We start from the raw sequence: 20,561 nt of genomic DNA, 5'->3' as shown, positions 1-20,561 counted from the left end.
GTTGCTTTCTGCTCGGTTCCTTGGGTCTCAGACTGTACATGTGCCATTCAAAAGTCAGCCAAGGATGGGGGGAGGTTTTGATATAGGGTTACTTCTGGAATTTTCTCTTTCACTCTCCTGCCTCTCTGGCATTCTCAGATTCTGCCTCCTGAGTCCAGTAAGACTCCTGCCCTTCACTTGAATTCTCTTCTCTATCGTTCTGTGCAGCAGACTGGGAAGTGGCGGGTCAGTGCTGAGCTCACCTAGCTCGTTTCCCTTTTTGAAGGGTTATGCCCCCCTCACCCCCACTTCGTCTGTTTTTGGTTCCTCTTCAAACAGTTGTTTTCTTTATTTTGCATAACGTTTATGATTTTTAATCAGTGGGGTTATTCTGAAAATAAAATTCTCTGCCATTACTGGAACTAGACTACACTGAAGTTTGAAGTTTAAAATAGTTAATCTTCAACTATCGAACAAAGAAAAAAATTGCTATATGGAAAGTATTCATTACTGAAACTATATTACTATCTGTTGTATATAGTGTTAACAGTATTACCTCTGGGTCATCTGTTTGATCAGAGTATGGATTGTTACAAATTCTTCCTTTCCAAGAGAAAAATGAGAAAATCACCTTTCTCTGTTGTTCAATGAGCTAAGAAAATGTTCCATATGCCCCCAAGTGATTTTCTGTGTGAAGTAGTTTGTGCTGAGAGAAAAGGAAGAGATACAGGCCATGAAGAAATTAGGGAATGAGAGAAGAGTGGAGTAGGGGTGGAAAGGTGGGATAGGCTGGGGAAGAAAAATTTTTTTCTTCCTAATCCTTTAGCTGGAGGAATTTGAGCATCTTTGGGATTATGACTTAACCTTCAATGTTTTGATTTCTTGAGCTAGCCTGTCAGCTTCCAGGAAAGACAATACTTAATTTAGTTCATGTAAGCCTGTAATTATGACTATATCCCATAGTTTTGTCAGGATTATCTTCTATGATGCTTCATTGTGTAATTTCCTTTGTTTTGTGCTTTGTTTGGATTGCTTTAAACATTTTGAAAGTCTTTATTCTATGTAATCTGTTTCAGTAAAGACTTTTTAAAACAGCATTAAAACAGTTATTGAGATATAATTAAAACATGTTTAAGATTGTGTCATCACAGGGCATGTGCTGAGAGGCTAGGGCCTAGGGGTAGGAATGTGCAAAAAAAAAAACAAACAATAAAAAAGATTGTGTCATGGCAGCTTTCTCCCTGGATATAGCTATTAGACTGTTCCACAGAAAGCACTCTGATTTTTATTAAATGTGTTATTATGGCCCAAATGAAATTTTTTTCCCTCTTAAACTGGCCAGGCCAAAAAGTTGACATACACAGAAAGGAAAATTTTTTTAATCATGTCAATGAAAATTTTTTTTGTTAACCTAATGTTTGTTTTTTGTTTCTGTACAGTTTTTGCAGGTTCATTCTCAGATATTTCTGCTCAGTTCAGATGAAAGTACAGTTCGTCTGTTGAAGGATTCTTCTCTCCAGGCTGAGTCTGATATCCAAAGAAATGATCAACGACTTTTCAAGACACTTACTTCAGAATCCTTAACATTAAATGATAGACCCTCCTGTCCCCACTGGTTTGATATAAATGATTCCACAGTCCAACCAATCAAGGAAAGGGATATTGAACAGCAATTTCAAGGAAAAGAAAGTGCCTACATGCTGTTTTATCGAAAATCCCAGTTACAGAGACCCCCTGAAGGTATGGCAAGATAAATGTCCCTATTTGTTTAAGTTGATGACTATAGAAGATAAATATTGAGTGCTATTTGAAGTTTTGCCCTTTTAGAAGAAGGTTTACTCTTGGATATTTTAAAATATTTTCAAGTTAACTAGAACTATACAAGAAAGACGACATTTTGTCATTTTTAAAAGATGATATGTTTCTGTTTTTTTTCACCAGGTAATAATATGAAGCCATAGTTAGATTTTCACAATGGCATTTCCTTGGGTCACATCATGTTTTCTTGTTGTGTGAGCAGGGCAGACACAATTGTTCTCCATTCAGGCTTGTCTCTGCAGTTCGGGCATGTGTTGTCATTGGGTTGCAAGTGGCCTTGGTCTTATTTTCATGTGTTCCCTTTTATTTTCTTTTTTCCTTTACCTCAAGGTAATAAGTCTTTAAGCAGTTGAAGTATCTCTGAAGCCCGCTTTGCTGAATCTTCTAAGAGAACTCATACCATGGTGGAAGTTAAACACTGAGATCCACAATGATAAATTTTAGAGCTTAAGCTACTAACATTAATTAGTCTGTAAGAATTTTTTTTAATCACTTCCCAGAATTTATGCAAAAGTGAAAAATTCTAACTAAGAAAGCTGTTTAGATTGAAACATATCTATGATTACAGATGAGGATACTGTGATCATTTTTATAAAGAATAAGAATAAAGTAGTTACTGATTTGCAATGAATCAAAGGAAATTAACTCTCTGGACCTGAAACAGTAATAATTATATAATGGTTCTATTGACCAGAAAGGTTTTTTTTCCCTGAGGGGAAAAAAATATGGTAATCATTCTGATAAAAAATATTGAAGAAAAATTAAATTCACAATTGTAGAAATATATATCAGTTTTTTCAGATGACATGTTTTTTTCACTGAATTGAACTTCAGTGTGTACATAATTAGAATATGTACTAAGTGACAATTTTCCAATTAGCTTAGGACTTAAATAAAGATCCAGACAAAATCTTGATGGTTTTTTAGGGGGTTGAAGGGATGGAACTTGGCAAAATGCTTCTAAAGTTCACCTCAAAAGATAAATTAATGAAAACTGAAGAGAAAATGCTAAAGGAAAATTTACTGTATCAGTGTAAACATATTTATAATGTTGTAGTAATTAAGACAATGTAGCACTAATGCAGAGGTAGACAGATCATTGAGCAATAAGCCCAGAAGCTGATCTAAGTATTTTTAGGATGTTAATCCATGAAAAGGTAGCCTTTCAGATAAATAGGGGGAAAATGAATTACTCTGTAAATACAACTGGGAAGTTGGTTAGTTGCTAATCACTTAAATTAACAGTTAGTACAAGTGATTATATTTATCCCTTTCATGAAATTATACTTCCTTTAATGTTTATGTAAAAAAGAAGCCTTCAAATGTAGGTATTTTTCTGATCTTAAGATAGAAAAGACCTTCCTTAGCTTGAAAGCAACAAAAAAAATGAAGGAAAAGTGATGCAAACCTTAACTGTGTATGTGTGTTAGTCACTTAGTTGTGACTAACGGTTGTGACACTTCATGATCCCTTGGACTATAGCCTGCCAGACTCCTCTGGCCATGGAATTCTCCAGGCAAGAATACTGGAGTGGGTAACCATTCCCTTCTCCAGGGGATCTTCCCAACCTAGGGATTGAACCTGGTCTTCTGAATTGCAGGCAAACTCTTTACCATCTGAGCTGCCAGGGAAGCCCACATAAACCCTATTACACAATGCCAAAAGGCAAATGACAAGTTGATGGAAAACAGAAACATATATGACAGATTTATTTTCCCTGTCTGTAGAGTGCTCTTACATTTATTCCATTGTGCTCAGTAGTAAATTGGAAAAAGGATATAAATAATGTACAAAAGAAGAAATAAGAACAACCAATAAACTGCCAAAAAAGATCTATCTAGCCCATAACCAAAAAACATGAATCATAACAGCAGTGAGTGACATTTTTCCTCCCAAATCAAGTATTTCTATTAATCTGGTTCTCAACAATTAGCACTCCCTCTACATTTGGTAGGTATATAAAGTAATACAACTGGTTTGGTTGTATGTATTTAAAAACCTTAAGCCAATAATCGTACGGATTTGTTTTGAAATAATCAGAGCTGTGTATAAATTTTTAGTTCAAAGATACTCGTTACCCCTGTTACTTTGTAGTAATGACTAAACTGGAAATCACCCGAATGTCCAACAGAAATGGATTAATTAAGCTATTTATAGGATGGGCTACCATGCAGTCATTTAAAGCTTTGGAAAAATATTCACAGTGTATTAAATGAAAAAGCAAGTTAGGTGTTTGTTGACTGTAATCTCAGTTGCTTTAAATAGGTGTGTGTGGGGTGTGTGTGTGTGTGTGTGTGTGTGTGTACAGACACACTGTATAGAATAAACATCAGAAGTATATATAGATCCTCAAAAAAAAGAAGTATATAGATCACATTTTAGCAGTATTCCCTAGGAGGATGATTATAGGTAATATTTATTTCTTTTACATTAAAAAACATCATTTCTAGAACTTTTATTTATAATGATCATTTGGTATCAGGAAGAAAATAGCACATGTTCTTTTTAAAAGGTATATTTAAAAAGAGTTGAAGGAATGGAATTCTCTAGCTTGGCTTAAAGAACTGTTTACCTTTTTTATGTTTTAATATTTTCAATTTATAGATGGGGAAACTAAGATCCAGAGAAAATTTGTATTCACGCAAATTGTAGAAGCTTTCCTAGCTCCCATCACGGTCCTTTATAGTTTTCCATACTTCCTTTTCAGCAACCAGATTTTATTTAGTCAGCACAAGTTAATGAAAAGTTTTGTTCACAGCTCGAGCTAACCCACGATACAAGGTTCCACGTCATTTGCTGAGTGAAATGGATGCAGCTAACATTGAACTACAAATAAAAAGGTAACTTTAAGTTACTTTTAGAATTTGAATGGTTTTTCTGGGGAGCAAAGACCTAATTGAGGTCTTAAGTATTCAGTAATAAAAATAAAAGAAGGAAAAAAGTCAACTATTTAATGCCAATGTCTTGTTATTAGCTGCTGAATTTTAATGCTGAGAGTATCTTTTACTTTGAAATTACCCTTATCTGTGAGAATGATGAAATAATGACACTTAAATGGCCATTGTTAAGTAGGGATCAAAGTCTAAGAAAACTAGAGAAATCTGAGCACTCCATTGTACTGAATGAGTTATTTCCTTGGCATAGACGAGAGTCTGTCATGAAAACTCCCCCTCATGTGTAAGTAGTTGTGGAGAACTGGCCTGTAGTGACAGCGTTGCAGGAAGGGGGACCCCTTCCAGGGCCTGAAGCTGGGCTCTTGTCTAACACTCAGAAATGAATTGTCCAAGGAGACACATGTGCTGACAAAGCAAGAGATTTTATTGGGAAAGGGCACCCGGGTGGAGAGCAGCAGTAGGCTAAGGGAACCCAGGAGAACTGCTCTGCCGTGTGGCTCGCAGTCTCGGGTTTTATGGTGATGGGATTAGTTTCCGGGTGGTCTTTGGCCAATCATTCTAATTCAGGGTCTTTCCTGGTGGCGCACGCATCGCTCAGCCAAGATGAATGCTGGCGAGAGGGATTCTGGGAAGTGGACAGACACGTGGCGTCTCCTTTCCGCCTTTCCCGAACTCTTCTGGTTGGTGGTGGCTTATTAGTTCCCATTCCTTATCAGGACCTCCTGTCATAAAACAACTCATGCAAATGGTTACCATGGTGCCTGGCCAGGGTGGGCAGTTTTGATCAGTGTGCTTCCCTTAACAACGGCACACCAGAGACAGGCAAAGGGAGGAAATGTGGGGTCTGCAGACTGTTGGGCTTAATGTCAGTCTTGGGCGAAAACTTACAATGGATTATTAAATGGATGATTTGTGAGAGCTTGTTGATCTCAACATTTTTCTTTTGAGGTCTAACCTTGGACCGTGAAGAACTGGTTTTTTATTTGTTTTCTGGGTTGGTGGGTCCATAGGGTACTGGATTAGGGAAATGGATGTTCCTACAGTCTCCTTATAGACTCAAGGGGCTGCATACATAGCAGGTATGTGTTCAACATTTTTATCATTGATTTGAAGCTGAGAAAAAATAAATTGACTGAACAGCAAATTAAGATCAAAGGAAATAAATCTCAACAAAAATCAAGGCACTAAAAAATATAAAAATTTACCAGAGTCAAATATCTGAAGTGTGAAAAATAACCAACCTCCATGGTGGTGTGGATTAGCAGTTAGTACTAAAAACAGGAACAGCCCAGGGGGTTTTTAGTCAGCCAGCACTAAGCTTTATACTGTGTTCATCAAAAGCTAATGTGTCTTTGACCACATTCACAGAACTGTGCCTGAGGTACCTGAGTCATCTAGCTCTCCATTGGCTGAGCTCTGGAGTGTTTTTGGTGCAGTGCCTCACAGAAGCTCCATGGATTCAGAAATGTAGCAGATGCCAGGCTGCTGCTGAGGACATATGACCTGGAGAGTAGACTCCAGGGATCATGAGGCTGACTTCAGATAGTTTATGGGAGGGTCTGTGAGGTCTAGTGGAAGGAAGGAGGAAAATAGAAATTGTAACCCCTTCATGGATCACAGCCTTGTCGTGGCGAAGGGGCTTGCGTAACTCAATGAAACTATGAGCCATGCCGTGCAGGGCCACCCAAGACGGACGGGTCATGGTGGAGAGTTCTGACGAAATGTGGTCCACTGGAGGAGGAAATGGCAAACCACTCCAGTACTCTTGCCACAGGAACCCCATGAACAGTGTGAAAAGGCAAAAGGATATGACACTGCAGGACACGCTCCCCAGGTCAGAAGGTGTCCAGTATGCTACTGGGGAAGAGTGGCGGACGATTGCTAATACCAGAAGGAATGCAGCAGGCAGGCCATAGCACTTACCACGGTTTAGGAGCATGTTTCCAGCATTTTGCTCGTAATGATAATCTCAGCATTCGAAGATTTCAAGTCTCAATATTTGTTCAGAGTAACACTGCACAGCGTACATTAAAACTATTTTCTTTGGAATTCACGGTGGCAGAGCTATTAATTGAGAAACTGAAATGTGACCTCTTGGAGCACGGAAGAAAAGAATGTTAATTATAATTACTTAAGTGGAGAACTTCTTTATGTTGTAAATCAGATATTTTTGGTTTGAGATAAAACAGTATCTTTTATAAAAACATGGCATTTATGTGTTTCTTATGCCTCTTTAAAGGGCAGAATGTGATTCTACAAACAATACTATTGAGTTGCATCTCCACCTCGGCCCCCATTATCATTTCTTCAATGGGGCTCTGCACCCAGTAGTGTCTCAAACAGAAAGCATGTGGGATTTGACCTTTGATAAAAGGAAAACTTTAGGAGATCTTCGACAATCAATATTTCAGGTAATTTAGCCTCACTTCCTCTTAACAGACATTAAGGTCCATCTCAAGCTGGATTTTCCTTTTTAAACTTCTGTTTAGGATTCAGCTATTTATTTTTCACAGCAGCTTAGGAAAATCCTACATCTGCCACTTGCGTGGAGGGATGGCCCAAATGTCTCCCCTCACTTGTCTGTGTTTTTAAAGAGCTCTTCTTCACAGTCAAGACTCAAAGGGTCCTGTCAGCACGTTTTCAGAGAAGAAGCAAGCCTGGTGTATTTAATTTGGGGGAGAGAAAGCGTATAAGGTTGTCTGTCAGGGAAAATAAATGAAAGAATTGCTTTTTAAAAGGAGTAAAAAGATAGATAATTATGTTGCCTAAAACCAAGAGCCACTAAACAAATAAAAGCAACTAACTTTTCTTGCTTTCATTGTGGAATAACATTTATTAACAAGATTTATAAGGGAAGGAAAATGTCTCCTGAAACAAACATGGTTATAATAATGGTCTGCCAATAATTTATCCAGTTGTATTTTAATGACAACAGCAGTAGTGCTCTTTATTTTGCTTACAGTGCTTTCGTATAAATTGTATCATTTGATTCTTCAACTTCAGGAGGACAAGATAGCCCCATTTTAAAGATGAGGAAGTTGTGACTTAAAGAGATGTAATGGCTTGCCCAGGGTCAGACATTAGTTAGCAGTAGAACTCGGACTCCAGCCCTGGTTTCCCTACTGTTTCTTTTTCTTAATTTTACTTTACCCCACACTACATCCTGTCAAGGAAAAGAGCAATAGAAAATGGAAGCACTCCCCCATAGAAATACATGAATTTTCTGAAAAACTGTATCATTTATCAAAATTACTAGCTTTCTTCTGAGTTCCCCCTTGTACAAAGAAAAGCAGGCGTTTTATTCTTTAACTTTAGTTGCTTTGAATGATATTTTAATACAGGATCAAGATTTCTAAAGTCGTCTAATACTTGTGAACTTTTCCATTAAAAGTTTATTTCTGAGCCAGTCCTGACAGTGTTGATGTAGGTAGACTTGGGTAGACCCCGCTTAGGGTAGCGCTTCAAGGGGAGAAGGCCTTGGTCACTGCCATGACGTTTGTGCCTTTTGGTGTTTTGACGTGTGCATCCCGTCCTTAGGGCTTGCCGGGTGGTGCAGTGGTAAGAGCCCACTGCCATCGCAGGAGGTGCAGGCGGCACTAGTCCACCCAGGGCGGGAGGGCCCCGGAGAAGGAGGGGCAGCCGCTCCAGTGGTGTTTAATTAGCTCATTGTAACTGGAGGGTAATTAAAATGTCGTGGTGGGTTTTGCCATACATCGACATGAATCAGCCGTGGGTGCACATGCATCCCACCATCCTGAGCGCCCCTCCCACCTCTCTCCTCGTCCCATCCCTCTGGGTTGTCCCAGCGCACCGACTTTGTGTGCCCTGCTTCATGCATCAAACTTGCACCAGTCATCTGTTTTACGTACGGTAATATACATGTTTCAATGCTATTCTCTCTAATCATCCCACCCTCGCCTTCTCCCACAGAGTCCAAAAGACTGTTCTTTACATCTGTGTCTCTTGCTGCCTTGCATATAGGATCATCATTACCATCTTTCTGATTTATTTCACTCTGTATAATAGGCTCCAGTTTCATCCACCTCATTAGAACTGACTCAAATGTGTTCTTGTTTATAGCTGAGTAGTATTCCACTGTGTATATGGACCACAGCTTCCTTATCTATTTGTCTGCCGATGGACTTCTAGGTTGCTTCCATGTCCTAGCTATTGTAAACAGTGCTGCAGTGAACACTGGGGTACATGTGTCTCTTTCAGTTCTGGCTTCCTCAGTGTGTATGCACAGCAGTGGGATTGCTGGGTCATATGGCAGTTCTATTTCCAGATGTTTAAGGAATCTCCACACTGTTCTCCATAGTGGCTGTACCAGTTTGCATTCCCACCAGCAGTGTAAGAGGGTTCCCTTTTCTCCACACCCTGTCCAGCATTTATTGTTTGTAGACTTTTTGATGGCAGCCATTCTGACCAATGTGAAATGATACTTCATTGTGGTTTTGATTTGCATTTCTCTAATAATGCCACTCCAGTATTCTTGCCTGGGAAATCCCATGGACAGAGGAGCCTGGCAGGCTACAGTCCTTGGGGTCACAAAGAGTTAGATGTGACTGAGTATGTACTGTACACCCGCACACACTCTATTACCTTAGAATTAACCCACAGGCAGGAGTCTGTGTGACTGACACAGTTAAGTAATCATGTGTAAGTATGAAGTTTCTTTTTATTATTATTATTATTTGTTTATTAGTCTGGGCCAGGTCTTAGTTACAGTATGCAACCTCTTAGCTGTGGCATGTAGAATCTAGTTCCCTGATCAGGGATCAAACCTGGACCCTCTGCATTGGGAGTGCAGAGTCTTTGCCACTGAACCACCAGGGAAGTCCCTGAAATTTCTTTTTAAGAGAACTGTCTTGTAATACTGTGGAGAGAGGCTGAATAGGACTGACCTTTATGAGTGATGCTGTTTTGGTGAGGTTGCCACAGTCCTTAGACTCCTAGAGCTAGAAACTTAAAAAATCCCTGCTAATCTATTGAATAAAGTGGTAGTGCCACTTTTTAAATTTACGAAGGGAGACATTCCTTTCAAGAAGCAACAATGTTCACGTGTGCTGCTTCTCCCTGAATAGGGCTGATTAAACACCTAATTTTTGTTCTTTGGGACCAGGATTCCTGGGCTGGCACACAGATGAGCCTTCTGATAAAAGTGGTCTTCTAGTAAATTAAGTAGAAATGGATGTTGTTGAGAAGGTCACTGTGCTCTTTGTGTATGTCAAGGTTCTTTCATCGTTAATGGATGTGAGATTAACTGGATTTGACTAAGTTCACGATGAAAAATACCTTCTTCCCCCATTTTTGATGCTGGGTGGGCATTGTCGTATTCGTTTGTATCAGCTACATAAATTGGCACAGTGCTCTTCCTTATTTAATCTGGAAAACTAATCTCTGTGTTATTTTTCATTGTCTTCTTTTCTTTCATTCATATTCCGCAGCTGTTAGAATTTTGGGAAGGAGATATGGTTCTTAGTGTTGCAAAGTTTGTACCAGCAGGACTTCATGTTTGCCAGACACTTAATGGTAAGATAAATATTAAGACACAGCAACTTATTTTGTATATTTGCATTTTTTGTGGGGCTCATATGATTTTCTACTCTTGGCCAGTTTCCCTCTGCCTATTACTTTTCTTAGCACCTAAACAAAAATTTTAAAGCTTTGGAAATTTTTTTTATATTACCGCAAACTTCTGAGCAAAATGGCTTGAAACTATTTAAATATTTAGTACAGCTTGGTTTTTTTACACAGTTCTCAACTTCAGATTTGGTAACAAGACAAAAGTACTTTAAGAGCTTAAAAGTACTTCCTTTAAATAATAACAAAACATTAATAGCAGTAACACCAGTAACATTTATCTTGGACTCATGGAGCCAAAGACTAAGACAAGTGTTTGTATAAATTCTCACTTGATTTCACAAAATTCTTTTATCCCCATTTCATAAATGAGAAAACTGAGCATAGAGGCTTGAAGTCCACAAGGACGTGCAGCTAATTAGTGGTGGGGTGAGGACCATGTGACGTGTGAGTCTTCTCTGTGCTCACAGTCTCAAGTACAGCTGACCTTTTATATTGATTCTTTTTTCCTGCTATCATGCCCACAAAATTTTTGGGGAACATGCTTGCATAAAATGAAAATGAGAAAAAAAAAGTAAAAGCCTGATGGAAGGAATAAAGATAAAAATAATATCAGTATAATAGCCATAATTCCTTTTTCTTAATTTTCCTTAATGAGAATGCTTTTTCAGACAGATGTTTGTATCTCCGCTCTGTCTTTAAATACTTTTTTCTTTTTGAGGATCATAAGAACAGTTTCACTGACAATCTCATCTTCCTAGGAGATGACCTGGCACTGTGTGAAATTGAAATCACTGACGGAGAAGACATCTTTGTATGGAATGGGGTAGAGGTAAAAAAGTGTTGAAGAAATGTCCTGAGAGTTTTGGATATGTTTTAAGTTATTATGATAAAATTTTATTCAGCATATGTGACAGCACATATATTAGAAAACTGCTGAATGTCCAATAAATTCTAAGTTCAATCCGTGCTGGTGATATGTTCAGGGATAGTTGTAGAGCATCTCCATGGGGCCAGGCTGTGTTGAAGCTAGACACAGAGGTGAGTAACCCATCTCTGTCCTTCAGGCACAAGGTGTAAGTCACTGCACTGAGCTCAGTGCCCAGGAGGGTCTGTCCAGGCTCGGGATGAGCACTCGGCAGGGCGGGACGCTATACTGAGTAGAGGTGGAGGTGACTAAGGGAGCACAGTCGAGAAAGGGGTGAGGGAGCATCTCACCCCTCCACAGACTGTCCTTGGTCCTCCTCATGTCTTTACCACCTCTGAGGACTCACATGTCTGTCTCCACTTGAGATCTGTCTCCTAAAAAGTAAACGATGGCTAAGAAAAAGCTTCAAAATCTAAAGTTGTGCTTCTGATACTTCGAAGAGATTTTGTGAAAACTTTATTTCACTTGAAAAAAAAAGATGAGAATTATTCTACAAACGTCTTTTACTGCATTACTATGTTGATTTAACTTTGGCCAATATGAACTGTACTAACGGTTGACTTGATACTGTTGTAGGTTGGTGGAATCCAGATTCCAACCGGTAGCAACTGTGAACCTCTGCTTTTAAATGTTCTTCATGTAGCAACAAGCAGTGAGGGAGAGGAGTGCCAGCAGTTGATAGAATCTCCACATGTCTTTCCATCTAATGTGGAAATAGGCACTGTATTCACAGCCCTAGCAATTCCAGAGGGAGTCATCTTAATCAACAACACTGAATCTAGAGGTGGAGAGAGCTGGATCACCATTCCCAAGGAAGACTTGAAAAAGACATTCAGAGAGCAAGGCCTCAGAAACGGAAGCTCAGTTTTAATCCAGGGCTCTAATAATGGTAACAGGTAACATGCTAAAGAGAGAGAATGCTTCTTAAAGTTATTTTAGTTACAGTGCTACCTCTTAGAACTCTAAAGCTTCATGTTAATAATGATAAGAGTTAAATGTTTCTTTTTATTCCTAGACATTGTGTTTTATAAATCATAAATAGGAATGTTCTTGGTTAGGCAACCTGGAAAAAAATGATATTATAATGTGATTTCTTTTTTTTTTAATTTGGTAAATGTGGTAACTAAATAATATAGGTATAGGCTAGATATAGTGTAGGTTAGTTGGCAATAAAGCAGAATCCTATCAAATAATTCTAATTAGTACTCATCATAAGACTGAGGGCACATTCTCACAAAGAAAGTTCCCAAAATTTTTCATGAGGAGGGTATTATGACTTGTCTGTCTTGTCACAAGAGTCTCAGAAGGCAGTTCAGTTTTTTGTTAGAATCTGTTTGCCATTCTCCAGCTGCCCAGGTAGGGCAATTATGTGGGGAGTTACACCCTCAATTCCTGTGAGTCACATTTGAAATTTAGAAGCGCTTCCTCTCTTCATTTTTGTTACCCATGTCTGTGCCAGTACATTTCTATGATCGCTGTATCATATACCGTAAGCCCCCCAGTTTCCATACATTGAAGGCTGTAGGTTATGCCCAGTGGGTCAGTTTCCTGCTTTATCAGTGCTGTGAACGCACTTAGATTACAGGCTCTGTCTTATCATGTACTAGTGGCTGTGATTCAGAGAAGCAGGGCACTGTGACCTGTGCTTATTTTGTGTATACTTACCACTCTCTTTGTAACAAGTGTTTTCCAGACACTTATGTGCCCACCTTGTTTAATTTAAACTTCTATTCTGTATTTCTTTTTAGAAAGCAATATATGTTTTTTAGGACTTGGGAAATACAGGGGGTGAAAACAGGAGCCCCAGAACAGCATCCCTGTACCATTCGTGCAGTGACCATCTCTGTCAGCTTTCTGAGCTAAAATAATTGGGGTTTTGTTTTGAAGGTTTTTTTTCTTTTAGTGTTTAAAAGAAACATAGTGACAATTTCGTAGATAAATAGTTAAATCCTGCTTTCCCCTCATGTTTGAAGTCTCTTTATACAGATCATTTCATGGCTGCTTAATAACCTATGTTGTGTTTCCCCGCCTGTGCTCCTGTGTGAGGAGTGGGCAGGGATGAGGCCTCAGGGGCCAGCTGCCTGGCTTTGTTTTTTGCTTTATCACTTACTAGTAATGTAACTATGGGCAAGTTACATCATCTCTTTCTGCTCAGATTCTTCTTCTGTAAAATGAGCATAATAATTAGCACCAGCTTCATACACCTGTAAGGACTGAAGGAGGTAAGAGCTTACACGGGTCTGCATATAGCAAGTGCTAAATAGTTTAGTGAGCACCCTTGTCATTACCCAGTTTTCATTATTTGAAAGTGGTCTTCAGGGAGCATCTTTGTGCTTTAAGCTTTGCCACATTTAGGATTGCTGACTCAAGGTGGAGTCCCATTGTGGAATAACTGAAATGAAGTGTAGAATTGTGTTTTAGGTCTCTGCTGCTGCTGCTGCTAAGTCGCTTCAGTCGTGTCTGACTCTGTGCGACCCCATAGACGGCAGCCGACTAGGTTCCTCTGTCCCTGGGTTTCTCCAGGCAAGAACTCTGGAGTGGGTTGCCATTTCCTTCTCCAATGCATGAAAGTGAAAGTGAAGTCGCTCAGTTGTGCCCGACTCTTAGTGACCCCATGGACTGAAGCCTACCAGGCTCCTCCATCCATGGGATTTTCCAGGCAAGAGTACTGGAGTGGGGTGCCATTACCTTCTCCGAGTTCTCTGCTACATACTCCTAAAGAGGCCTTCTGCTGGCCCATTCAGTGCCTCTGTGAAAATTAGAAGTCACTCCTTCCTCAGGAACCTTTACTATTATCTGTAGGAAAATCTTGTTAGAACAAGATACTCCACTGCCATCTGCCATCATAATAGATTTTTAACCTCTGTGATAGAAATACAAACACACAGTGTGTATGGTGTGCGTGGTCTCCATTGGACACGGTGTGTTGGCCCAGTGTCAGTCTGCGCAGTGTGCGTGCTCTCCTGCTGGTAAGCTGCTTCTGGATTCTGTGGGTGAGCTTTTGGTGTGAAAGTGAAGTCGCTCAGTCTTATCCAACTCTTTGCCACCCCATGGACTGTAGCCCACCAGGCTCCTCCATCCATGGAATTTTCTAGGCAAGAGTACTGGAGTGGGTTGCCATTTCCTTCTCCAGGGAATCTTCCTGACCCAGAGATCGAACCCAGGTCTCACATATTGCAGGTAGATGCTTTACTGTCTGAGCCACCAGGGAATCCCTTTTTCAGGCTCCCTTAGTAATTATAGTACACACGTAGAAGTTAACAACTGATAGTTCAATTACAACAGTTCTCTTTGAAAAATGTGGCAACAAATTATTTGTATAAGGCAAAGAATATTTGGAATCATGAATATAGACTCTGTAGAATACTAACACTGCCCTAAAAAGATAGTCAACATTCAAAAGCCCAACTCAGTAGAACTTGGTCACCTTAATTAGCCACATTAAGTGGTAAATTTTGGAAGTGGTGCCTAAGGAAAAGCATGAATTTTCCAATCCTCTCTGATCCATAAAAGGACTGTGTGAACACACATTTTTAAAATGTCTTTTTACCTACAGTTTGTTGACAAAACAAGGGAAATGGATCGATACTGTGAATGAGATCAACTGGCTCCAAGTTAAAAATTTAAGCCAATTAGAATCTGAAGAGGAGCAAGTTAAAATATCAGCAACTCTTAACACAGTGAGTAGACTATAAGTGTGGCTGACAATTTTTTAGTTAATAGAATTTTGTTTAAAAAGTAGTACCCTAATCTTCTGGAACAAACATCTCTGTAAATTTATAAATCTTCAGAAGTCACCTTTTTATTTGTAACATTTGATTATTGCTTATTTACCTTTGTTAGCCTTTGACACGTGTCAAGAAATTGTGCCTTTTTTTCCCTCCAAAGCCTAGAATTAGAATGTGAGAATTACCTTTTTAATTAGTTCATGGAATCTTCTGACTTTGATAACTATGAAATGGTATTTTTAAGAGTTTTTTCTGTACTTTTTAAGCCAAGTATTTGTTTTGGTTTTATGTTCTTTGGTGTTTGGATTTTACAAAGTTTATCTTAAAATTGCTGTACAGTATACTCTGCTCTATATAAAGCCAGTTGCTCTTAAAAAGGATTTTTCTTCATTTTTTTCCCATTTAAGACTGTTATACTGGTTTCCTTAAACAGAATTTCAGAAAACATCTTTTTACATTTGTGTAGTCTCTAAGATTTTTTTTCTGTAACTTCATTTTGAAAACTTAGAATGTTTTCTTTTATATAAAATTATAGTTTCTCAAGGTGCATTAATATTTGTTTGCACAGTAGTGGGGATAATATAAGGTCAGTACCACATAGCTCAAGAGACCTACCTCCTTGACCCTGAGCAGGAGGTTGATGCAGTCCTTGGTTACTGCAGGCTCTGCTCCGTCTTGGCACAGCAGAAGTGGTGGTGGGACAAGCTGGGAGAGGGGCACTGGTGGGAAAGTAGAGTCTATGATTATCTTTATCCCTAAATTTCCGCAATTTTGTGCCCTAGAGGCAATTAGCCTAAATTTTTTTAAAAAGAAAAAAAGTCTAAAATAAGATAATTTACATAGAAATTTTAAATAGTACTCTTGGATTAGTACATTTTTATATAGTTAATGCTTATTGGCCCTAAATTCATCATTCTTGACATAAAAAATTATGATTGTCTACAGTGTCTTTTGTTTGCTATCATCAGAAAGGTGAGTTGTTTTTCAATTTTTTTGCCTTTTGCTACTATTATGTCTTTAGTTTTCTAAAGTTTTCTGTAGGAGGCTTTTTCTGTTCCAGTTATTATCAGTTTGGTAAAAACTTAACCAAGATCTAAGTTTTTCCCTTTGACTTTATGAGAGAATTTCAGGGAAGGGAGTAACTTTTTTTCAAGTGTGCAAAAATTGTCAAATGTCAGGTAATTAGTAACTCAGATAATCTGCATATGCACACACTGATAATCTTCATTTTCCCTTCCTCCCATTGTTAACTTATACACAGTCATTAGTTTATTTCTCTATTTTAGGTGGTGTTTGATATTCGAATTAAAGCCATAAAGGAATTAAAATTATTGAAGGAACTAGGTAATCATTTATGTTTGCTTTTGGTTTAATTTAGTTTTGTTTTGATTTTTAATTGAAAAAATATGGGAGAGTATTTATACAAAAAATTTGATTTAGGGAAAACTCATGCATCTACCACCCAAAATGGACAAATGTCAACATCTTGCCATGTTTGTTTTTCCTTCAGATATGACCTGAAGGAAAAGCCCTGTTGTTCTCCTCAGCCCTAACCCTCCCTCTCTCCTTCCCTCCCTCCCCAATTGCAATCAGTATATCTGATCTGGGTGTGTATCTAGTTTCTGAATCCACATTGTACTATATATATTACACTCCATACATATATGTATGTGTACATTATATTTTTACATTTATATGTATTCTATCATAATGAATATAACATTCTGCAAATTCACTGTTTACTTGGTGTTAGGTATTCTTTTACAACTTTATTGAGGTATAATTTATATATGATAAAACATCCATTTTAAGTGTAATTCAGTGATTATTAGTAGATGTATAAAGTTGTACAACCATCACAGCAATCCAGTTTTAGAACATTTCTATCACTCCCAAAAAGATCATTCATCTCCAGGTCTCTAACAGCCATTCATCTACTTAATGTCCCTTTAGACTTGCTTTTCTGGACATTTCATGTAAATGGAAGCATATAATATATAGTCTTTTGTGACTAGCTTCTTTCACTTACATTATTTTTGAGATTCATCCATGATTTAGCAGTTTCAATAATTTGTTCGTTTTCTTGCTGACTAGTATTCCATTGTATGGATATATCACATTTTGTTGGTTCATTACCAGTAGCTGGATATTTGGATTGTTTCCACTTCAGGGATTTTATGAATAACTCTGCTGTAAAGATTGTGTCTTTGTGTAGTCAAACGTTTTCTGTTCTCCTGGGTAGATGTACAGAATTGGAATTTCTGGATCATATGGCAGAACTGTGTTTAACTTTATAAGAAACTGCCATACTGTTTTCCAGAGTGGCTGAGTCATTTACACACCCACTGGCAATGTATCAGGGTTGCAGCTTCTTTATATCCTTGCCAGTATTTAGAATTCTTTTTTTTTTTTTGGCTGCTTTGTGTGGCTTTCAGAATCTCTATTCCCTGAGAAGTGAACGAGCTACACTATTTGATTTCAAGACTTACTCCCTAACTATAGAAATCAACAAGTGTGTATTATCATGAGAGTGGATACATAGAGCAGAGGTCAGCAAGCTATGGCCTGCAACCTGTTATTCCCATGAGTTAAGAATAGTTTTCACATTTTTAACGGGATCTTTTAAGAATATGTAACAGAGATCATATGTCGAAATGTTCTAAAGTGTTTTCAATGGAACTACACTGAAATAGCTAGAAACAGATGCAAACACATTTAGTTGACTCTCAACAAACATGCCAAGGTATTTCCATGGGGTATTTCAGCGTACAGTGCTGCACCAGTTGGATATCCATAAATGCAAAAATAAGCCTCCAACTTTGCCTTCAGTGCAGTCGCTCAGTCGTGTGTGACTCTTTGTGACCCCATGGACTGCAGCACGCCAGGCCTCCCTGTCCATCACCACCTCCCAGAGCTCACTCAAACTCATGTCCATCGAGTCCAGCTTTGCCTTGCATCATGTAAAAAATGAACTCACATCATTTAAATTTTAAAAACTAAAACTAAAATTTTGGGGAGAAAACATAGAAAATCTTTGTTACTTTTACCATAAGGAAGAGATTATTTTTTTAAAGATAGGACTCAGAAAGTACAAATCAGGAAGGAGAAAGCAAATTAGACTACTGCAAAATTTAAAACTTCTTCAGAAGGCATTTGAAAAGGCAAGCCACAAACTGGGAGAAAAAATTTATAAAATATGGATTTGTCAATAGACCTGCATCCAGTATACATAAAAAAAAAAAAAAAACCTTATCACCTAATCAGAAGACAAACAGCTCAAATTGGGAAGCTGCTTTACAAAAGAAACTACCTGTGAACACGCAACAGGCACAGGAAAAGGTGCTCAGTATCATTAGCCAACAAACTGAAACCATAATGACACATCACTACACACGCAGAATGACGAAATTTTAAATCCTGAGAAAACCAAGTGATATCAAAGATGTGGAGCAACTGGAATCCCTTGCATTGCTTGTGGGAGCGTGAAATGATAGTCACTTTGGTAAAGAGTCAGCGTATTTCCTGTGAATTTAAACATTCATTTACCAGTTCTTCTGGATTTTCATCCAAGAAAAATTGAAATATAAATCTTGCAAATACTGTACATAAATGTTCATAACCCCAAACAGGAAACAATCCAGATGTTCACGAGCAGGTAAACAAATTCCAGACAAGGGGATACTATTCATCAATAAAAGAAGTGAACTACCGCCCCATGCAAAATGTGGGTGAATCTCAAAGACATCATGCCAGGCAAGAGAAGCTAGCATGAAAGAGTGGTTCTCTTAGGATTGCATTTAGAATGTGAAATTGTCAAAAAAAAAAACAAAACCTAAGCTGGAGTTACAGAGTCAGATCAGGACTAGAAGATGGGGGTGTTGGCTACAGAGTGACATGAGGGCATTTGGGGGTGATGCAAATTTTACCTCAATTTGCTGGTGGTTTACTGAGTGTTTTTATCAAACTCTTTGAACTGTGCACATAAACTGGATGTGTTTTACTGTAAGTAAAGTATATCTCAATAAATTTGATTAAAAATATATGGCTTCTTAAGACGAATAGTTCATTGTCTTACCGTGTCACAGACTCCCTTCCACTCTTCCTCCCCTCCAAACTGTTCTTTATACAGCAAGTGATCTCCTTAAACATAGGTGCATCAGATCATGTCACCTCTGCTCAGAGCCCTTTGTTGTGCTCTTTGTATTTTGTAACGTGTCGCCTGTGGGCTCCTCGCCTACAGGAGCCTCCTCCTTCTGACCACTGCCTAACTCCCTCGCCCTCCCCTCATCTGCCATCACATCACACTCCACGCTCACTTTCTGGTTTTCCTGGTGCACAAGGTCTCTAAGGCGACTTCTTAGTTCTGTAATCTCTTTGAACTCCATCCTCATTACTCTTCATCTGCTAACTTCAGTCTTTCCTTTGGTCTCCACATCGTCCCTGACTGCACAGCCTCAGTCTGTCTGCCTCATTCTAACACCTCGTCCTTTCCTTTGTGGTACTTACTCTGTAACTGCCTGTGTTTTGTGCAGTGAACGTCCCATCTCCTCCATTAGATGAGGCTCTTTGCAGGCAGAGTCCATAACTGATTTGCTTATTGTCAGTTTCTAGGACAGTGCCCAGCACATAGAAGACACATGGCATTTGTCAAAAGAAAATGAAAATTAAAAAAAAAATAAAAACACCAGTGTTTTAAATGCATTTTTTAAATTGGAGAACTGTTTAACATGAGCTGTTTCAGTTATCAAGGAGATTGTATTAGAATTCTATGCTAGCTTTACATCACTGTAGTATAAGGGCTAGAACTCAGGAATCTCAAAGAGACTCTGCTCTGCTCAGATACAGTTAGACCTTCCAAGGCCCATGCCATTCGTGCCCTCTCAGAAGGCTCACTCCACTCCTTCAAATTCCCCAACTTCATATCCAACTTGGTAAGAATTCTGTTTGGAATTAAAACCTAGTGTCTTCCCACAAAGTGGGACTCTTCGCATCCTCAAAAACAGGGCACACTGGCCCTAATCCATTTACTAACTAAGCATAAAAATCACCTAACTTTTAAATCTAGGTAGTCTCTGCACAGTTCTGATATGGGTGAATTTCATTGTTTATCAGTTACCCAGCAGCATGGTTCAAATGTCAGCTGCCACCAGATACTGAGTCATCGCATTAAGTACAGACTTTGCTATAAGCTCTTTAGTCTGCAGATTACTGTGAAGTAGCAATGGCAACCCACGCCAGTACTCTTGCCTGGAAAATCCATGGACGGAGGGGCCTGGTAGGCTGCAGTCCATGGGGTCACTAGGAGTCGGACACGACTGAGCGACTTCACTTTCACTCTTCACTTTCACGCATTGGAGAAGGAAATGGCAACCCACTCCAGTGTTCTTGCCTGGAGAATTCCAGGGATGGGGAGCCTGGTGGGCTGCCGTCTATGGGGTCGCACAGAGTCGGATACGACTGAAGCGACTTTGCAGCAGCAGCAGCATGTACACAGTTAAGAAAGGTCTGTCTAGTCAAAGCTGTGATTTTTCCAGTAGTGTTGAGAGTTGGACTATAAAGAACGCTGAGCACTGAAGAATTGATGCTTTTGAACTGTGGTGTTGGAGAAGACTCTTGAGAGTTCCTTGGATA

The 20,561-nt window shown here is 38.8% G+C and overlaps 1 protein-coding gene across 2 annotated transcripts in view; it reads left to right on the top strand.

Moving 5' to 3' along the window:
• Positions 1–20,561, top strand: part of USP40 (ubiquitin specific peptidase 40) — an 81,543-nt gene that overhangs the window by 29,296 nt on the left and 31,686 nt on the right. For both annotated transcript variants that reach the window (XM_010841236.1, XM_010841235.1), the window contains exons 11-18: positions 1,419–1,719; positions 4,556–4,637; positions 6,931–7,102; positions 10,139–10,223; positions 11,036–11,106; positions 11,779–12,098; positions 14,759–14,882; positions 16,217–16,274. In XM_010841236.1, coding sequence (XP_010839538.1) covers positions 1,419–1,719; positions 4,556–4,637; positions 6,931–7,102; positions 10,139–10,223; positions 11,036–11,106; positions 11,779–12,098; positions 14,759–14,882; positions 16,217–16,274 — 1,213 coding nt within the window. The remainder of the gene's footprint in view (positions 1–1,418; positions 1,720–4,555; positions 4,638–6,930; positions 7,103–10,138; positions 10,224–11,035; positions 11,107–11,778; positions 12,099–14,758; positions 14,883–16,216; positions 16,275–20,561) is intronic.

The sequence above is a fragment of the Bison bison genome, unplaced genomic scaffold, assembly GCF_000754665.1.
Source record: "Bison bison bison isolate TAMUID 2011002044 unplaced genomic scaffold, Bison_UMD1.0 scf7180017864158, whole genome shotgun sequence".
Taxonomy (NCBI): domain Eukaryota; kingdom Metazoa; phylum Chordata; class Mammalia; order Artiodactyla; family Bovidae; genus Bison; species Bison bison.
The sequence above is the reverse complement of the archived record's forward strand: the minus strand, read 5'-3'. Positions and strand labels throughout refer to the sequence as shown.